The 20,310-nt window shown below is 22.4% G+C and overlaps 1 protein-coding gene across 1 annotated transcript; it reads left to right on the top strand.

The window, feature by feature from the left end:
- Positions 1–16,295: 16,295 nt before the first annotated feature.
- On the top strand, positions 16,296–18,616 carry LOC145834751 (protein Shroom3-like). Its single transcript, XM_082942263.1, has 6 exons — positions 16,296–16,299; positions 16,762–16,865; positions 17,139–17,232; positions 17,566–17,738; positions 17,983–18,111; positions 18,452–18,616. Exons 1-6 carry the CDS (start codon positions 16,296–16,298, stop codon positions 18,614–18,616), a joined length of 669 nt encoding a protein of 222 aa, XP_082798389.1.
- Positions 18,617–20,310: the final 1,694 nt, after the last annotated feature.

The raw sequence follows: 20,310 nt of genomic DNA on the forward strand, positions 1-20,310 counted from the left end.
ATTAAATATAGTATATTAAGTAATGGTTCCATCTGCAATTGTTTTATTTAAAAGAGTTACTTATCATAATAAAAACAAGAAATTTATAATTGATCTAAATAAGTTTTAAGTAAAAATAAGGCTTTTAATGTTTTGAGACTTAAAACTTTGTATTAAAAAAAGTGATTTCGAAGAAAGAATCTTTTCATTAAAACACTTTATTTTTTGTGACTTTTAGTAATTTAATTATGGCACTTTGTTTAAAATGTATTTTAAAATATACTGATTTATAAACATTTTAAAGTTACAAAAAAAAAACTAATGTCGTATATATCATGTGTTTTATATTTTGATAAAATACAAGTAAAAAACCTTTGTAATTGTAAATATAAATAGTTACATGTACCCAACTAAATATTAAAAGTTTTTAACAAATTCAATTTCAATACTAATATTTTTGTTTTTTTAGGCTTTAAATTGTTGATTTGTTGTTCTTAAACAAAAATTGAAAGCTTAGTTAGTACTATACGTTTTCAAAATCAACAAACTAAACTTTATTTTTAGTTTTAGTATAAAGTCATAATACTGGTGATTTTATATAGTTTTTATCTTGCACTATGCTATAATGTTTCTTACGACGAATGTTTCAAAATAAACCTGGAACGATCGTAAATTAGTGTTTGTTAGAGTGTTGTTTAGTATAAACTTAATAACCCTAATTTTATTTAAAAAAAAATATTAAAGTTATAATTCATTTAGCATAACTAAATAAACAAAAATGTTCACAAATGGGTTTTACAATATATAGCAATCGAATGATTATATCAATTAGAAAAATATTTTTTTTTTGTTTTTTAATTGCAAGTTTGTTGTAGATTATAAAAAGAACTTGATTTTTTCGTTTATAAATCAACAGACATCTAAATTGTTTTTATAATATAGTTTTTAAGGAATTATAAAACCAGTTTAGTCAATAACAACTGTGTTTAAATTACTAATGCATGTTAAACTAAAATATTTTTTTCAGTTGAGTATGAAAATCATGTTACAAAGTTTCATATAAAAAATACAAGTGTTTTATAGCCTATTAAAAAAAAAAAACTAACTGTAGATTTTATTTTACTATTTAAATATTGTATTAACTTATTAGAACTAAAACTGTACTTGATTTAAAGTTTCTAAAAGCCTTAAAAATAAATCAACAAAGTTTTTGAAAAGTTTGAAGTGAGCTGCGTTCCAAATCATTAGTGACGTATCAAACGAAGTTAAAAGCTTAGTTATCACAAATTAGACTATTGAGACACATCAAATGTTAAAAAAATGAGTTAATGGCAAACTTTTAAAGAGTGTTTAGACAAACTACCATTTTTTGTTGAATAAAGTATTAATAAACAGTATTCATTATTGATATAAGTTTTTCGATTAAACTCAGGAATTTCAATGATAAACATGTGTGGACAATATTGATTATTAATAAAGTATTGATTTTATAGTGAGTTATAGTTCCACAGTAAAGAGCTCAACTGAAAAGGAGCAAATAAACATTAATTAGAAAATTTCAGATTGAGAGTTTTATTCAGCACGGTGTTTCATGCAAGCGCAATGATCACCATTTAAAAACTCTTTAAAATAAGATAGACAACACTATTAGATGCTTAAAGTTTTAACAAATATTCTTCAAGTTATGCAAATAACAGTATTATAGCATATTTTTTTTTTGTTAGCAAATGTTTTTTTAGCCACATTCTTGTGGCTTTTAAATAGTCCGCTTGCTCTGCGGCGCTTAGAATCTTTTAACATTTTTTGAAAATCTTATTATAAATATATGTATCTATTTGATGTCACAAGTTGTGGTGTGACGTCACTAAAATTTTAAGCGGAATTTTTTTTTTTTTGCGACACTTTTAGTTATAGTCATCATTGTTTTTGATTATATTTAATTAATTTTCTTAAGTAAGTGAGACTAAATAAAATTAAAACTATGAGTCAGAGTTTTAAGTTTTATTGCACAGATTTACTTTTGTTGTTTGAATAAATAATCAATTTTTTATTTTTTGAACGCAATTAAAAAGTTACATAGGACAACAACATTAGAAAAACAAAATTTATTTAAGTAATAACAGATATAGTATAATTTTTCTTTTAAATATAATTCACAAAACAAAATATTAAAACTTGAATTGTCAAAACTTGAATAGTAGTGCCAACAAAATATATGCATAATTTTAGTTGTGTAAACCACAAGTGTTTCTATTTTAGTTCTAATATTGGTTTTGATAACAAAACTGTATTGTTTCTAAAAGTTTGTAAAGCACTTATAAATTTGTTACTAAAAATTTTTATTGAAAACCTTATGACTTTTTAATTACGAAGTTAAAAATGCTTATATAAGTTTTAATTGTATATTAAAATTATAAAAAAAAGATTAAAAATATTTGCAAGAAATGGAAACACTTTCTTATAATATTGTGGCTAAGTTTAACTGTTTAAAATAATAAGTTTGATTTTTGATACTTTTCTGCAAATGATATTTTAAATAAGTTCCACATTCAAACATGATATAAAAAACTAACAAAAAAAAAAAGAGTTTTCTGCTGAACTCTTGTGTTTTTGTGCATATGTTCAACATTTGTTCATATGTTCAACATCAATTTATGATTTCTGTAAAATGTAGGTTTTTTATTCTAGAGTTAAAAAATAAAACATAACTTTGTTACGACCTACATGAGTAAACACGTCGACTTGAGTAATATTAGAAAGTTTATTTGAATATATAATTTGAAAAGAGGTATATAAATAAAACTTTACCACTATCTTCTAAAATATCTTGTTTTAAGCATAAAGCTTGTACTGCTGATACCAGAAATCATACTAGTTAAACTATTATAAAAATTTTAATTTCTAAAAGTTTACTATTTGCAGGTCTTAATTTTGGTAATTTATTTAAGAAACTTACACTTTTGATATATTTTAATCATTTTATAATTTCATAAAACATTGATTAATAGAATAACTTCAAACATATTCAATATGTTAAATGAACATAAAACAAGTGTGAACTCGCACCAATTAAAATATTGATTGTAATTTCATGTTGGTGAAATATAAAGTTACAAAACTAGACATTTATTTAAATAAACATTCAAATAAGTTTTTTTTTTCCAATTTGTAGATGTTACTAAAAACATACTTAGGTTTTTCATCAAAACATTTGGTTTTTTCCCTTTTAAAATGTTTTATTTTTAAATTCTAATTATTTAAATTTTTATCTAAAAAAAATTATTATTTTTCCTTTAAAATTAATTTTAGCGCAAACAAAGTAGTTAGAATATTTATTTTCGAATCTCAAAAGTTATAGCCCAAAAAGTTTTAAGTAAAAATAGTTACATAACTTTTCATTAAAATAACTGTTTAAATCATTAATTTTATTTTTTTATAGTTATGTACAGCTGAGTTTGAGTTAATTACTTGACAACTTTCTTATTTAGTACTCTACTTTAATAGTTTAAATAAAATATCTAGTTTACATAGAATAAGGTAAGATTAGAAACACTGACACTTAATTTAAACTTATATTTAAGTTTATGTTAAAACACCTCAAACACATTAAACTATTTTTGACATAAATGTAGTAAATTTCCACTAAAACTATTCAAATTTTAAACTCATGTATGCTACATAGTACAAAATAATCAATTCTGTTTGAAATTGTTTGTGTTATAGTTTTGCTTAATGTCTTCATTTAGCTAATTTTTACTTTTAATTTTTTTTCTTTAAAACTTAAGATAGTAGCTGTTTTCATAATATTTTTCATTTAAATCTCTTTGTTTTATAAAATGTTATTTAAAATTAAACGCAGATTTTGTTTTAACCCAAGTAAAACAATATCTTCAATTCATATTAAGTATTTAAATTTCAAGATTAATTCATATTAAAAGTGTGGCAAAACGTATGCTTTATAAAGATTTTTTTGACTAATACATAGGTTAGTTTGAAGTTAGTATTTCTTTTTTCTTATGTTTTTAAACACTTTGATAACAAAACTTTTTAACAAAAATAATCTCAGAATATTTTCTAATAGGGATAACTTTTTGTTTATATTTATTAAATTCAATTGCATATAAACTTATTAAAGAATTAGCAAATTAAATTTTATAATCAGAATTTTGTCGTAAATAACTTATATCTAACAAAAGAATTAGTATATAGTTGCTAAAAAAATTAATAGTTGTTTCCATTTTTACAAGCTATACTGCACTGGTGGGTAAAGGTTCGAGTCTTAGAGTCAAAAATTCCTTGTATTGGACAGTATTGTTTTCGTTAATCATTCTAAAGTAGAATTGAAATACTAGTGAAATATAAAAAAAAGACTGTAAGCGTTAGTATAAAAGTGTTTAATTCAAGCAAAATATTATAAATTGATTTTTTTTTTAAATTTTTCTGTTTAATATGTAGTTTTCTTCTTTTTTTATAAGAAAGTATTTTGATTTCTGCGAATATTTTAATCTTTTTTTATAATTTTATTGTACAATAAAAACTTATAGAAACAATGTTATTTACGTAAACGTAACTTATTAAAAATTCATAAGGTTTAGATTAATAGTTTATGAGTAACAAATTCATAACAACTTTTTAAACTTTAAGAAGCTAAAAAAAAGTTTTGTAATCAACATTCAAATTAAAACTAAAGAACGAACACTTAGAGGTTTACACAACTAAAATTTTGCACATATTTTGAAGGCACTACTTTTTAAATTTTGACAGTATTGACAGTTTAAGTTCTAGTATTTTATTTAATTATTTTTATTTAAAGAGAAAAACTTTATTTATTGTAGCTATTATTTCTTTAATATATATTAAATTTATCTAGTTTTGTTGCCAAATGCAACTTATAAATTAAGTTTTTTAATAAAAATTTGAATATTCATGCGACCATTTGAAGTAAATGCGCGCAAAAAAAAAACTTTAAACTCTTACTGTTTTATTTAATTTCACTTACATTAGAAACTGAACTAAATATAATCAAAAACAGTTGATGATAAGAGATACTGGATCATCAGAATACCAGCCCTTAAGTGAAATTTACAACTTTAGGATCCGATTTTGTTGTAGTAATTCTTCTAAAATATCAAAGGATGCTTAAAATAAAATTTTTATAAATCAGACTTTTTTTTAAATAGTTTGTTTCAAAAAAGTTGTATAATACTTATAAACTTTTTTTGAAAAAAAAAGTTTCTTTAAGAGGGTTGTTATGAAAAAAAAAATATTGAAAATATCTTTTTTAATATTATAAAGCTATATAATTTAATTCTTTAATTATAATATAAAATAGTGAAGACAGTAACTAAAACTGTCGCAAATAAAACTTTATACTGTTTTAACTCTTGATGACGTCACGCCGCAGCTTGTAAAATCGGTTTGATATATATATATATAAACCAAATAAGTTATTTACTGGTTGAGATTTAGATGTTCCAAGGTGAACGTGGCCTATTTGAAAGCCACAAGAATGTGGCAAAAAAAAAACTTTATTAACAAAAAAAAAAAAAAAAACTGTAAATGATCGAGTCTTACAGTAGAAAATTCCTTGTATTGGACAGTATAGTTTTCATTAATCATTCTAAAGTAGCATTGAAATACTAGTGAAATAAAAAGAAATACTTTAACCGTTTGTATAAAGTGTTTAACTTAAGCAAAATATTATAAATTAGATGTTTTTTTGTGTAAAAATTTACTGTTTATTACGTATTTTTCTTCTTATTTAATAGGAAAGTGTTTTAACTTATGCGAATGTTTTTAATCTTTTTCTTATAAAAGCAGTATTAACTACGTAAAACATAAGTAATTAAAAATTCATATGATTTTGGTTAATAGTTTGTGAGTAACATATTTATAACAAATTTTAAAACTTTTATAACCAAAATAAGTTTTTTTATCCACATTAAAATTAAAACTAAGATACGAATATTTAGAGGTTTACACAACTTAAAACTTCGCACATATTTTAAATGCACTACTATTCAAATTTTAACAGTTTTGACTGTTCAAGTTCTTATATTTTTTTTGATGATCTATATTAAAAAAAAAAAAAAATTTCATGTTTTGTAGCTATTATTTCTTCAATATTTTTTTTTTGGTGTTGTTATCCAATGCAATTTTTTGATTAAGTTAAAAAAATAAAAATTTGAATACTCATGCAATATCAGAAGTAAATGCGCGCAAAAAAAAATTAAAACTCTGACTGTTTTGTTTAGTATAACTTAGTTTAGAAACTGAACTTATTATAATCAAAAACAATTGATAATAAGAGATACTGTATCATCAGATTACCAGCCCTTAAGTGAAATTTACAAGTTTAGGATCCCATTTTATTGTAGTATTTCTTTTAAAATATCGAAGGACGCTAAAAATATAATTTTTATGATTCAAACTTTTTTTTTTAGAATTTAACACTTATAAACTTTTGTTAAAAAAAATGTTTTTTAAGAGGGTTATAATGAAAAAACAGTATTGATAATATCTTTTTTAATATTATGTAGCTACCTAATTTAATTCTTGTATTGTTACATAAAACAATGATGACTAAAACTTAAAGTGTCGCAAATAAAACTTTATACTGTTTTAACTCTTGATGACGACACGCCGCAGCTTGTAACATCGGTTTGATATATATATATATATATATATATATATATATATATATATATATATAAACCAAATTGATTTTTTACTGGTTCAGTTTTAGATGTTCCACGGTGAACGTGGACTATTTGAAAGCCACAAGAATGTGGCTAAAAAAAACCTTTGTCAACAAATAAAAAATCTGTAATTGTTTTTCATACATTAGATTTTTTTATTAAGTAAATCTAAAAATAAAACATACTACAACTTCCTTTTTATTCCTACAAAAAAGTTTTAATGTATAGCTAACTTTTAGACAATAATTTTTTTTATCAATAGAATAAATTTGTTAAATTATTTTCAAAAAAGTTATAGTATATTACCGTAACAAAATATTATAACAAACAAAGAAAATCAATACAATTATGCAACGTGTTAAGGTTACGCTATCATTACTAATATTTTTAGTTTCAGACGTTTTTAATTTGTTTAAAAACATATATTGCGATTTATATAAAGTTTTCTGTAGCTATTTTTTTGCTTATTAAATATTTTTCATAATTTGTATATTAGTATTTCTATAAAGCTTATAACTGTCTTTTCTGAAAAAAAAAGCATACAACTTGATTTACCCAACTTCGTAAAAACTAAATAATTTACAATTAATTAAATAAGCAGCAGTAGTTACAGCGTTATAAGTTTATAGTTAGTTTCTAAGTATGTATATTTAAAAAAATTTCCATATTAAAAATAAAACTAAATTAAAAACAATCAGTTTTAGCTTTACAAAAAGATTTTTTCAATGATACATATTCAACAAACTCTAACGATTCAAATTTAAATGTTTGTCGTTATTTTATATATATGTATCAAATAAATAAAATATCCACGTTGAAAACTTTCTAAAACGATAGTTTTAATTTTACATCGACATAACTTTATAAATATTGTAATTGATAAGTTTCCAGCTTGCTTTAATAAAACTAAAAATGCATTTTGTCATGTTTCATGACATTTTATAATAAACAAAAAAGTTTTATTTTCTGTTTTCGATATTTTTTATTTCTTTAATTATAATAACTTTGTAAAATAGTTTATTAAAAGTACTCTAGTTTATTTTTTGTGATATTACGTCCTGGTTAAGACATCAAAAGCTATCCTATTGTGTGCGACTCAAAAACTTAAAGGTTTTTTTGTGTTCAATGTCCTAGGACCATAAATTTTGAGCGCTTTTTTTTGTCGTTTTTAAACAATATATATTACATAATATTTTATATGGTAAACAATTATTTAAATATGTATACTAAGGTGTATATTATATATAGTTTATTTTGTATATGTATACAATTTAAAGTACTTTTAACGTTTATATTTATTCTCGAATGAGACATTAAACTAAAAACATTATTTTAAGTAATAAGTGTGAATGCTACATTTTAATAACGTAATAAAATGACCTTAATCAGAAATAATTCTTATCTCTATTCTTTGAATATAACAAAAATTAGCACACAAAAGTTTTAAATTAATACATAATTTCTTAGTGTATGACCTTAATTTTATTTCAAAATAAAATTACTAAAAGTGTATGAAAAACAATACAACAAGTAACTTATGTTATGTTTAAAAGCTATATTTATAAAGTTATAGTTAGAGATAAAAAAAAATTACAAAACTCAAGTAATTAGATTGATGATAAATTGTAATTTTAAAAATTAAACAAATTTTATAACTGTGAACTTGTTAGTGTTCCAAACTTTGATTTTTAGAGAAATTTTGTAATACACCAGGGCTTTAAAGATTAGTGTTTGTGTCATTAATGTTAATATTAATTTTAAAACATAAGAAAAAAAAACTTAATAAGTAATTTTTGGAAACATAATTAGAACTAGGTTATACTACATTTACATAACACTTCAAATTATTACTGACTTGCATTTGATAGTAAAAGTATTTAAGTTTTGATATTTATTATTAAACTACAAATTTAGTTGTTTTGCTTATGTAAATAAGTTTAAACAGATAGATATGCACAGAATATAAACAGTTGCAAATGTAAGAATTTTTTAAATAGCTAAAGCTAAAGTGCTTCCAATTTTAAAATATTAATATATTTTTTCGTATAAGATTAATAGTTATTTTAAGTTAAAGTTTTAGTTAAAAACTAATTTGAATGACATGAAATATAATTTTGATAATATTTTCGAATATGAAACTTACATCGTTTCTTTTAATTTTAGGTAAAATTATTTTTTGCGGTTAAAATTTAATTAAACTCAGCACGTTTTTTAAAAATCAGTAAGTTCAAATATATATTTAATTACTATTATTAAAAAAAATATATTTCTCATTTTCTTTAGTTTGGTATTGTAAAAATGTATAAAAAGAAAGTATTGTGTAAATTAATAGAGTTAACATTTATGTTCAACTTTTTTATTATTTATCACAGCAAGTATTTATAACCAAAATAATACTATTTTCAATATTTTATTAATACGATCAATTTAAGCTCAAAATACAGACCAAAAAAGGCTGAACAATTGGTTTAAGCAGTTAATATTAATTTATATATACTTTACTAATTTATATAACTGTAAATGTTATTTACTTAATGATATTTACTGTTTTTATGTTATTTGACAAGGTCAGCTCACGATGTGAATGCTATATCGATGTGAATGCTATATTTAGAAAGGTAATAAAATGTACTAAATTAGAAATAATTCTTATCTCTTTTCTTAACTCTATAAAAACATAGAAAAAAATGGCACACAAAAATTTTTAAATAATAAATATTTCCATGATGTATGACCTTAATTTTATCTCAAAATAAAATAAAATTACTTAGAGTGTGTGTCAAGAAATACAACAGGTAACTTATGTTATGCTTAAAAGTTATATTTTATAAAGTTTTAGTTAGAGATAAAAAAAACCTTTTGCAACTCAAGTAAGTTTATTGGTCATAAACGCTAAACTTTGAAAACTAAAAAAAAATATAATTGTGAAGTTGTTAGTATTAAACACTTTTATTTCTAGAAGACATTTTGTAATACACCAGGTGTTTAACTTTAGTATTAATTTCATTGATGTTAAGATAGATTTTTAAACATAACAAAAACAGAAAAAACTTAAAAGTAAAGCCTACAAAACTAAACCATCTAATTTTTGGAAACATAATTAAAACTAGGTTATACTACATTTACACAACACTTCAAACTATTACTGATTAAGTTTTAATGTAAAGTTTTAGTTAAAATTTAGTTTGTATGACATGAAATGTATTTTTGTTTTTGATAATATTTTCTAATATGAAACAAGCATAGCTTCTTTTAATTTTTTGCGACTAAAAATTGATGAACTCAGCACGTTTTAAATATCAGTAAATTCAATATATTAAAATATTTATTTAAATATTATCATTTGGAAAAAAAAACGACTCTTTTGATGTAGTTTGGTATAGTAAAATATGTATAAAAATAAGTTATTGTGTAATTATAATAAACCTAGCATTAATGTTCGACTTTCTTATTCGCACAGCAATTATTTATTGCCAAAAAATACTATTTTCAACATTAATACAATCAAGTTAAGCTAATATTCAGAACAAAAAAGTTGAACCATTGGTTTAAGAAGTTAAAATTAATTATATATATATACTTTAAATGTTATTTACTTAATGATGTTTACTGTTTTGTTGTTATTTGACAAGGTCAGCTCACGTGCACCGAAACCTGGTAATTAAACAAATCGGTAAATAAAGGTTTTATGTATAAAAACTTTACTTAAATTTTTAACATGAAATTTAAACGTGAAGTAAATTTACAAAAAAGTTTTGATAAAGTTTATTAAAGTCTTTCAAACTATAATTTTTCAGTTTAAAACCAAAAACCAGTTTAGATAAAACTACTTTTAGTAGAAATTATAGCTTGACAATTTACAAATAGTTTCGATACGTTTGAAATTAATGACTTGAGTGAAGTAAATCACTTCAACATTAAAATAAAAGTAAACTTAACTCATTTTAGCACTCAATTAAACTTTACCAATTTACAACGAAGCGATTCGCTTCAGCTGCATAGTGACGACTCGCATAGTGACGTCACTTTACCGTTTCGTAACTAAGCTGTTTTGAAAATTCCTACAAAAACTTCTCTCTCTGGTTGGCAAGTACGGTCGTTGAAACCTAATATGTTCTGATGTTAATATTTAAACAAGCTGTGATGCCTGTATTTCAAAAAGGGCATAGTTGAGAAACGGTAGAAGAACAAGTATTATAGTCATCGTTAACTAATTATGAATACTTATATGTTAAAAAAACTACCAACTGTATTGCTGCTGTACTCAATTTTTTTTCGAATAGTTTTAAATGATCCCGATTAGTAAAGATTTTATATGACATTTAATACTAATTTAATTTGATGGTAACATAAATAAATGACTAAATATATTCTATAATCTAATAAAAGATTAAAGGTTGTACAATAGTTTTTAGTTTATTTGTGTAATTTTTCAGAATTTACATGTGTAATCAAATTAGAAAATTATTTAAAAAATTAAATACAGAAAAAAAAAACTTTTTATAACATATAAACATGCTTTAAGCATATATGTATTTTTATTTTTTTTAAGATTTAGACTTTTAATATGAAACAAGCATCGTTTTGTTAATTTTTTGTAAATCATGTTATATTTTAGGACTAAAAGTTAATGAAATCAGCACGTTTTTTGAATATCAGTAAGTTCAATTTACTAAAATTTTTATTTAACTATTATCATTTAATAAATATTTTTACATCTCTATTGATACAGTTTAGTATAGTTTAAGTAATAAATATATAAAGTTTTTAGTACATTTTTGTTCTATACAAAGTAGGTAACCACGAAATGTTATGGAGGTTGATACAACTCTAGTTAAATTAATTTTTTTTTTATTGTGTTTAAAATATGACATCTGTCTCAACTACAGTTTTTTGCCGTTTTTAGCGAATTTCAGTCGTCATTATATAATGGTCTAAATCTAAAGTTTAATGACCTAGATTTCTAAATTCAGTTGAAAATTATATATTTTATTTGTTATTACGATATAGCACCGTACTGGTAATTTTATACTTTTTTTCATTCTTTCTAAATCCAATTTGAATATAACTAATAAAAAAATCATAGTGTTTGAGAAATTCAAACATTTTTTAGTAGTAATAACTAATATTATAATAGTATATTTTATTTCTATATAAACTTATCATTGACGTAGCAGATAAAATTTTATGATTTTATCTATTATAAATATTTTGTACCTAATAAAATGATTTTTACATAGCTGTTAGATATTTAGTACTATTTCGTATGTGTACAAGATATAGTGTTTGCATTAAACAAAAATTTATCAATTTGTTGGTTTTTATTGTTTTATTTTGATATTGTAGTGTAAATTAGTTGTTTTATTCATTATGTCTTAGTAGCTTTTGTAATCTAAACAATAAAAAAACCTTCAAGTCTAAAAATTAAAGAAAAATATTTTATTGATAAAAGATTTGTAAAACATAAGTAAGAATTTAGTTTATTTAGCTTTTTAAAACTGTTAAGGTTTTACAACAAAAGTTTGTAAAATACAGTTGCTGTTGTTTTTTAATTTTTAACAAAAGTTGTTTTAAAACGTTTTTTATGAAAGCATTTACATGATAAAAAACTGTTTAATGCAAAATCTAACAAGTAATGTATTAAAGTGTTTAGTTTATTGTTTAATAATGATAGAAATGAGCAAAAGAATAGAAAAATTATTCTTAAAAAAATAAAATTATATATGGTAGAAGACATAAATAGTTTTTTTTATTTAAGATTAATTAATCAACTAAGGTTTTAAAAACGTACACAGTAGTTACTTGTCTTTTTATTTTAAATAACTTTTTTTTGTTATAAATTTTAATGCTGATCATTTGTTTTAAATAACAAAGTAGTTAGCTAACTAAACACGAACTTAAAAATTATTGTAAAATTTTTTTGTAAAATGCTTAAAACGTTTAAATGAAGTTTTGCATTGATAGTGTTGAATAGAGCGATAAATATTTAGCTTAGCTAAAGCTGTCAAGCTAAATTTTTTTCATAATATTTTAAAAAGATAAATCATTGAATTTTTAATTTTATAAAAATATAACTTAAGCTTAATTTAAAATGGTGCAGTTACAAAAGTTTAACAGTGTATAATGTGTTTTGTTTATAAAAAATGAGAGATATATATTTATATAATATATTTAGCATGAAAAAAACTAAATCCATTTTCATTGTTTAATAAAAGTTTTATCTGTTTCACAACATTTTTATAAAAAAAAAGTTTGCTTTTTATTTTTACGCAATATGAGATCAAATAATTTAATTTTTAATTTTAACTTTTTAGCATTAAATTCAAGTTAAAATAAAAGTTTTGCAAAAAAAAAAGTTTTAAGTTAATAAAATTTTAGCACTCGTTATTTTAGTTTTAATTTTTAAAGTTTGAATAAAGCAATTTACTCTAGCTATGAAATAAATTAAACTTTATATATCCCGAAAGGCAACTCGCAACAGATGCGTAAATTAATGACGTAACAGTGCCGATTTGTGTTAGCTGTATTGTTAAATTTTACAAAAGCGTTTCTCTCTGTTAAGTAACTTCCTAGGACCATAAAATTTTAGCGATTATTTTTGTCGTTTTATAAACAATATATATTACATACTACTTTATATGGTAAAAAAATTATCTAATTATGTATATTAAGATGTATATAAAATATATTTAATTTTGTATATGTATATAATTAAAGTACTTGTAAAGTTTATATTTATTCTTGATTAAAACACTTATTTAAAGACTTTATTTTAAGTTTTTGATGTGAATGCTGCATTTTAAAAAGGAAATAAAATGTACTTAATTATAAATAATTTTGATCGCTATTCTTAACCCTATTAAAATAAAGCGAAATCTGGCACACAAAAGTTTTAAATAATACATAGTTTCTTAATGTATGACCTTAATTTCATCTAAAAATAGAATAAAACTACTGATAGTGTGTGTAAAATAATCAAACAAGTAATTTATGTTATGTTTAAAAGCTATACTTTGTAAAGTTTTAGTTAGAGATAAATAAAAAAAAACTTACACAACTCAAGCAGGTAGATTGATGATAAATTTTATATTTTGTAAATTAAAAAAAAAGTACATATAAATGTAAAGTTGTTAGTACTCAAAACTTGTATTTCTAGAGACATTTTGTAATACACCAGGGCTTTAAAGATTAGTTTTTTTTTATTGATGTTAATGTCAATTTTAAAACATAAAACAAAACAGAAAAAATTAAAATAAAAGCTTACAAAACTAAACCATGTAAATTGTTAAAATATAATTAGAACTAGGTTATACTACATTTACACAACACTTAAAACTAATACTGACTTGCATTTAATAGTAAAAGTAGTTAAGTTTTGATATTTACTATAAAATTAAGAGTTAGTTGGTCTAAATTTAGTTGTTTTTCTTTTTGAAATATAAGGTAAAAGTATAAGCAGAGTAATAAGTACAGAATATAAACAGTTGCAAATTTAAGAATTTTTAAATGGCATAAGCTAAAGTGTTTTCTAAATTAGAAAATAAATATCTATATTTTAGTATTAGATTGATAGTTATTATAACGTTTAAGTTTTAGTGAAAAATTATTTTGTATGACATGAAACACCTTTTTTTGAATAATATTTTCTAATATGAAACTTGCATCGCTTCTTTTAATTTTTGGTAAAGCACGTTTTTTTTTTGCGAATAAAAGTTAATTAAAATCAGCACACTTTTTAAAAATCAATAATAAATCTATATTTAACTACTATTATTTAACAAAAAAATATATTTCTCTTTTTCTATAGTTTAATTTAGTAAAAATTGTATAAAAGAAAGTGTTGTGTAATTTTGATAAACTTAATACTAATGTTCGACTGTTTTATTCGCACAGCAATTATTTATTACCAGAATAATACTATTTTCAACATTTATACAATCAAGCTAAGTTAAATATTCAGACAAAAAAAGTTGAACCATTGGTTTAGGAAGTTAATATTAATTCACTTATACAAACTTTTAATGTTATTTACTGTTTTGTTGTTATTTGACAAGGTCAGCTCACGTACACTGAAACCTGGTAATTAAACAAATCAGTAAATAAACGTTTGTATTATTATATATATAAACTTTACTTAGATTTTTTAATATCAAATTTAAATGTGAAGTAAATTTACAAAAAAAAAATTGAAAAAGTTTATTGAAGTATTTCAAACTAGAATTTTTCAGTTTAAAACAAAAAATCTGTTTAAGTAAAACAACATTTAGTAGACATTGTAGCTTAACAATTTAGTGATAGTTTCGTGACATTTAAAATTAAAAATTCGAGCAAAGTGAACCACTTCAACTTTAAAATAAAAATAAACTTAACTCATTTTAGCACTCAATTAAACTTTACCCATTCACAACGAAGCGATTCGCTTCAGCTGCGTCTGACTAGGACAGTGACGTCACTTTACCGTTTCGTAACTAAGCTGTCTTGAAAATTTTTACAAAATCTTTTCTCTCTGGTTGGCAAGTACGGTCGTTGAAACCTAATATGTTCTGATGTTAATATTTAAACAAGCTGTGGTGCTTGTATTTCAAAAAAGGTATTGTTGAGAAATGGTAGAAGAATAAGTATTATAGTCTTCGTTACGTAATTTTGAATATTTATATGTTAAAAACTACTGACTGTATTGTTACTGTACTCAAATTTTTTCGAATAGTTTTAAATGGTCCCGATCAGTAAAGTTTTTATACCACATTTCATACTAATTTTATTTGATGGTAACATAAATAAATGTAAATGACTAAATATATTCTATAATCTAATAAAAGATTAAACGTTGTACAATAGTTTCTAGTTTATTTGTGTAATTTTTCTGAATTTACATGTGTAATCAAATTAGAAAATTATTTAAGAAATTTAATACAGAAAAATAAAACTTTTTTTATTATATAAACATGCTGAAGCATATATGTATTTAAAAAATTTTTAAAATTTAGAATTTTAATATGAAACCAGCATAGTTTTGTTAATTTTTGGTAAAGCACGTTATATTTTGGGACTAAAAGTTGGTGAAATCGGCACGTTTTATAAATATCAGTAAATTCAATATATTAAATATTTATTTAACTGTTATCATTTAGCAAAAAATTTTACGTCTCTTTTGATATAGTTTGGTATAGTTTACGTAATAAATATATAAAGTTTTTAGTAGAATTTTCTTCTATACCCAGTAGGTAAACATAAAATATTATGGAAAATGATTTAAATCTACTTGATTTTAATTTTTAGTTTTTTGTATTAAAAATTAAACATCTGTCTTAACTACAGTTTTTTGCAGTTTTTTAGCGACTTTCAGTTCTCATTATATAATGGTCTAAATCTAAAGCTTAATGACCTAGCTTTCTTAATTCAGCTGAATAATTTTATGTTTTATTTTGTTATTACGTTATAGCATTCTACTTGTAGTTCTATACTTTTTTTTATATCGTTTCTAAATCTAATTTGAATATAAATAGTAATAAAAAAAAGTTCAAGTTTGTTTAATTATAGTTTTAATATTATTTATTTTTTTTTAATTTTTTTTTAAGAACACAACTTGTTTAACATAAGTTTAAAAAAAAATACAGAATGTGTTTATAAACGTATTCTAAGCTAAATTTTTTTTTTTAATATTAAAACGTTGAAACTTTGTTTGTTAAACTAAATATTTAGTTTAGCTTTTTTTTTTGTTCTCACTTAAAAATTTCATACAATGAATTAAAGACTTTTTATCTAATCTATTTAAAGAAAATTAAATTGAAAACAGTTTATTTTTATTAAATTAATAACAAATAATGCATGATGAACTAAACATTTATTTAGTTGTTGTTTGTAGAGTATTGATTATGAATGCAAAAAACTATTCAATATCAAACATGACCACTTACGAACAAAATAAAGTTTTGTTTTTTAAATTACAGATATTTTATTAGATGTAAATTTCTTACATTAAGTTGTACTTTAATGAATGAGATTTACTAAAATTAAGAATTTATGATAATTTTTTTTGTTTGAATTATGTTAGTATTATGTTTTTTAAACAATACATCAAAAGATGCTTGCTACCTTAATAATCAACCAAAATCAACAATACTGAACTCAATTGAGTGTGATGAAAATATTGAACAAGAATCCGCTATTGAAATGAATAAAAACAAGGTTTGTTTGAAATGCTCTAGTGTTTTACACAATAAAACTAAAAAACAATATTTTTCTATTTTAATCAATTGTAAGCCTAAGACACAAATTAATCAAACGTACTTTCAAATTTTAACACTTTACCATTTAGGTTGTTGATTTTATTTTAGTTGTAAACTTATTAATACAATTGTTTGAATTTATAAAACTTAGCTATGATTAATTTGAGTGAGCAAGTCTAGTTGAAACCTGAGATTAAAGTTATCACAAATTAATACATTTTTATTTTATCAGCTGAAACTAGTTGAAAGTCTCAAATTGAAATTATCAGAACTTGAAGAAACTACTGGGTTATTGGAAAATGAAAAGAAAGAAAATGATTTGTTGGGTAAATATTTAAAACTTTAAGTCTTATAGTAAAAATTATTTTAGTCTTAAAATATTTGCACTTATAAGTTTTGATTAAATTTACTTAGAACTATCATATAGGTTTTTAAGTAAAGGTTACAGTAATTTATAAATTAAACTACTCAACTTTTTATTACCTTAGAACTTATTATTGGTTAAAATGTTTAAACTTTACTTACATTTTGTAAATATTTTAGCTGAAAGTATCTTACTAACATAAAGTGTATATATATATATATATAAACATTAATTAACAAGCTTAAAAAGTATTTGTTTTCTAAATGTATTTTATCTATGTTAATTTATTACACAGATTCATCCGTATTGAAATTAGTGAAGGAAATGTACACACAAAAAGAAGTGAATAAGTATGAAAACTTCGTAAGAGAAGTGGATAATATTGTCAAACTTTTAATTTCATTGAGTGGTAGAGTAACAAGAGTTGATAAATCCATACTGCAGTGCCAACAAGATACTAGAGAAGTTGTTAGTATCAAATTAGAGTGTAGATTGTTCAATATACAAAAAAAATATATTTTTTTTTTTTAGAAAAAGTTATATTCTTGATAAAAGTTAATACTAACAAGGTACTACAAAAATAATTTATATTGTTAATTAATAATTTTTTTTTTCTAAAAAAATTTTAGGCAAAAGCTAATGTAAAAGAATTATGTTTGTATAATCTTAAGTGTTACAACTTACATTAAATCAAACCTTTGTTTCAAAACAGGCGAAATTAAAAGAAAAGAAGAAAGTTTTGTTGGACCAACATAATGAAGCCAAAATACTGAAAATTGAAACTGATAAAAAACAAATAAAAATATCTGAAATGCTCGCATCCAAATTCAATCAGGAACAAGTAAGAATTAAAGAATATTAAAATATTTTATTAAAAATTTCATGACATAATAGTTAATTTATTAGAATTAATAGTTATATGCTTTGTTTTTTTTCACTTAAAACATCATTTTGATTAATAAATTGTAGATGATAAATAAACATTTTTTTTTCTTGTAAACTTTTTACCCATTTTGCACAGAAAATAAGATAATAAACCTTATTTAACCTTTTTTTTAAATTATTTTGGATTAGCATTTTAATTGACAGTTTTTGGATTCAAGTTAAAAATTAATGTTTATTTATCGGTATATACTAAATAATTGACAAATTTTATTAGTTTTACCGACTTTTTGTTCCAGTTTGCGGATTACAAGCATTTTGTAAAGATGAAATCAGCTCTCATAGTTGAGAAGAGAGAGTTCGAAGAACAAATAAAGATGGGAAGGGATCAGATCCGCGCTCTCATAGACACACTTCCGCAAGATGGAACCAGAGTGTACATAGAGGAAGTTGACCAGCTGTGACGGCGCTCGAGAGTCGTAAACTGTTTTAATCGGCACACCAGGAACTTTTCATCAATCATATCGTGTTCTTATGGTTGTTGTGTTACTGGAATTTGATATCAAAATCAAGTATTTAAGTTGTTAATCAGGCTTTTAAAAATTGTAAACTTTAGATAAATATTAACTTAAATTGGAAAAATATTTGTGTTTATTAAACAAACTTACCTGTTCATATTTAAACTTTGTATTTGTTTTTGCCTTTTTATAATTCTAATACTGTTTCCTAAGTAGTTTAAATAAACTAATATTTTTGTCAGGCCTTTACGTTTGTATTTTCAATCATACTTTTCTTTGTTGTGGAACTAATTATGTTTTTTGTAACAAACTAGCATTTTGTTTTTTGCTTTTTATTTCTAAAGCAAACCTTAAATTTCATGCATTCTTATTAAATTTATTGAAACAATCCTCTGTTAACAACTGTAAATTAATAAATTTTAGTATTTGCATTTTTTGTGGTTTTTATTTAGTATGGTGTATTTGTTTTTAAACAAATAATATCTTTAAAAGTCCTACCTTAAAAAAATCACAAATTAAACCTTGGTTTTAGATTACTTGTATAATTAAACTACTGTTAACATTTTTTTTTTGAAAGACACATTACTTATTACATCTTTTTATGTTATTAATGGCATTCATTTTTTTAGTATTTTCAAATCTATCGTTACTCCAAAACAGACTTTTATTAATTAAGATTCAAAGTCAACAGGGTTGCAACAACATCTAGAAAAACCTGGAATTTAGGCTAAAAAACTTTGAACTTGACAAATTAGGCTAAAAATTCTGAAATTATAAAAAGTTTTACATATTAAGTAGAGAAATTTTGATTTAACACAAAAAATATATTTCACAGATAATTTTCTATTGTCATAATCATTTTTTATACTGTTAGAAAACACATTTAAAGAAGCTTTTCTGTATTTTTTTGACGTAAACTAAAAATAGCCTCAAAAACCAACGTCAACCCTGAGTTAAATAGTACTTGTTTGTCTAATTTAGCAAAATTTTTTTTGTTAAAATTAATGAAAAATTACTATCATTAACAGAAGGTTAGAAAATAAAGCTGTTTTCATATTCAGGCACATCTCACCCTACCAGACTGGTAACTTATTAATATTAACATATATTTAGGTTGTGCAGTTAGGTCTTTAGTTTGAACTGAACCGCTCTGTTTCAACTCGTAAAGAGTTCCGATCAAATACGTGAACCGATGACCGACCGAGGGTTACAGTGGTAATAAAAACAATTGTTAATAAAAAAATTAGGTGGGAATTGTAAGTATACCAATTGTAGCATTTTTTGCTTGTTATTTTCTACAGAATATTTTGTAACAATCTTTAATGGCATGTTTTATTTTGAGAAAACTCAACAAAGAAATAAAAAAAATAAATATAAACAAATTGATTTAACAATACTTTTTGAAACGGGTTATTTTTTAACAAGACGACCGAAATAAATTTCAATAATGACACTATACTGCTTTAGACAAACTAGTTAAACTTTTCGAAACGTGTTAATTTGTTTCTATATATCTTAAGAAATCAGTAAATCTTTACAAAACACATCGAACATTTTGTTTTAAAGAAAACCAAAACACATAAAACTTTCAAATATTTTTTATTATCTTCCAAAATAATACAAGAAAACTTAAACTATAA

The sequence above is a fragment of the Thalia democratica genome, chromosome 1, assembly GCF_965202585.1.
Source record: "Thalia democratica chromosome 1, ktThaDemo2.hap1.1, whole genome shotgun sequence".
Lineage (NCBI taxonomy): Eukaryota > Metazoa > Chordata > Thaliacea > Salpida > Salpidae > Thalia > Thalia democratica.

Coding starts and splice junctions, on each gene's coding strand:
- LOC145834751 (XM_082942263.1), top strand. Junction 17,739..17,982: donor AACAAGATACTAGAGAAGTT/GTTAGTATCAAA, acceptor GTTTCAAAACAG/GCGAAATTAAAAGAAAAGAA. Junction 18,112..18,451: donor CCAAATTCAATCAGGAACAA/GTAAGAATTAAA, acceptor TTTTTGTTCCAG/TTTGCGGATTACAAGCATTT.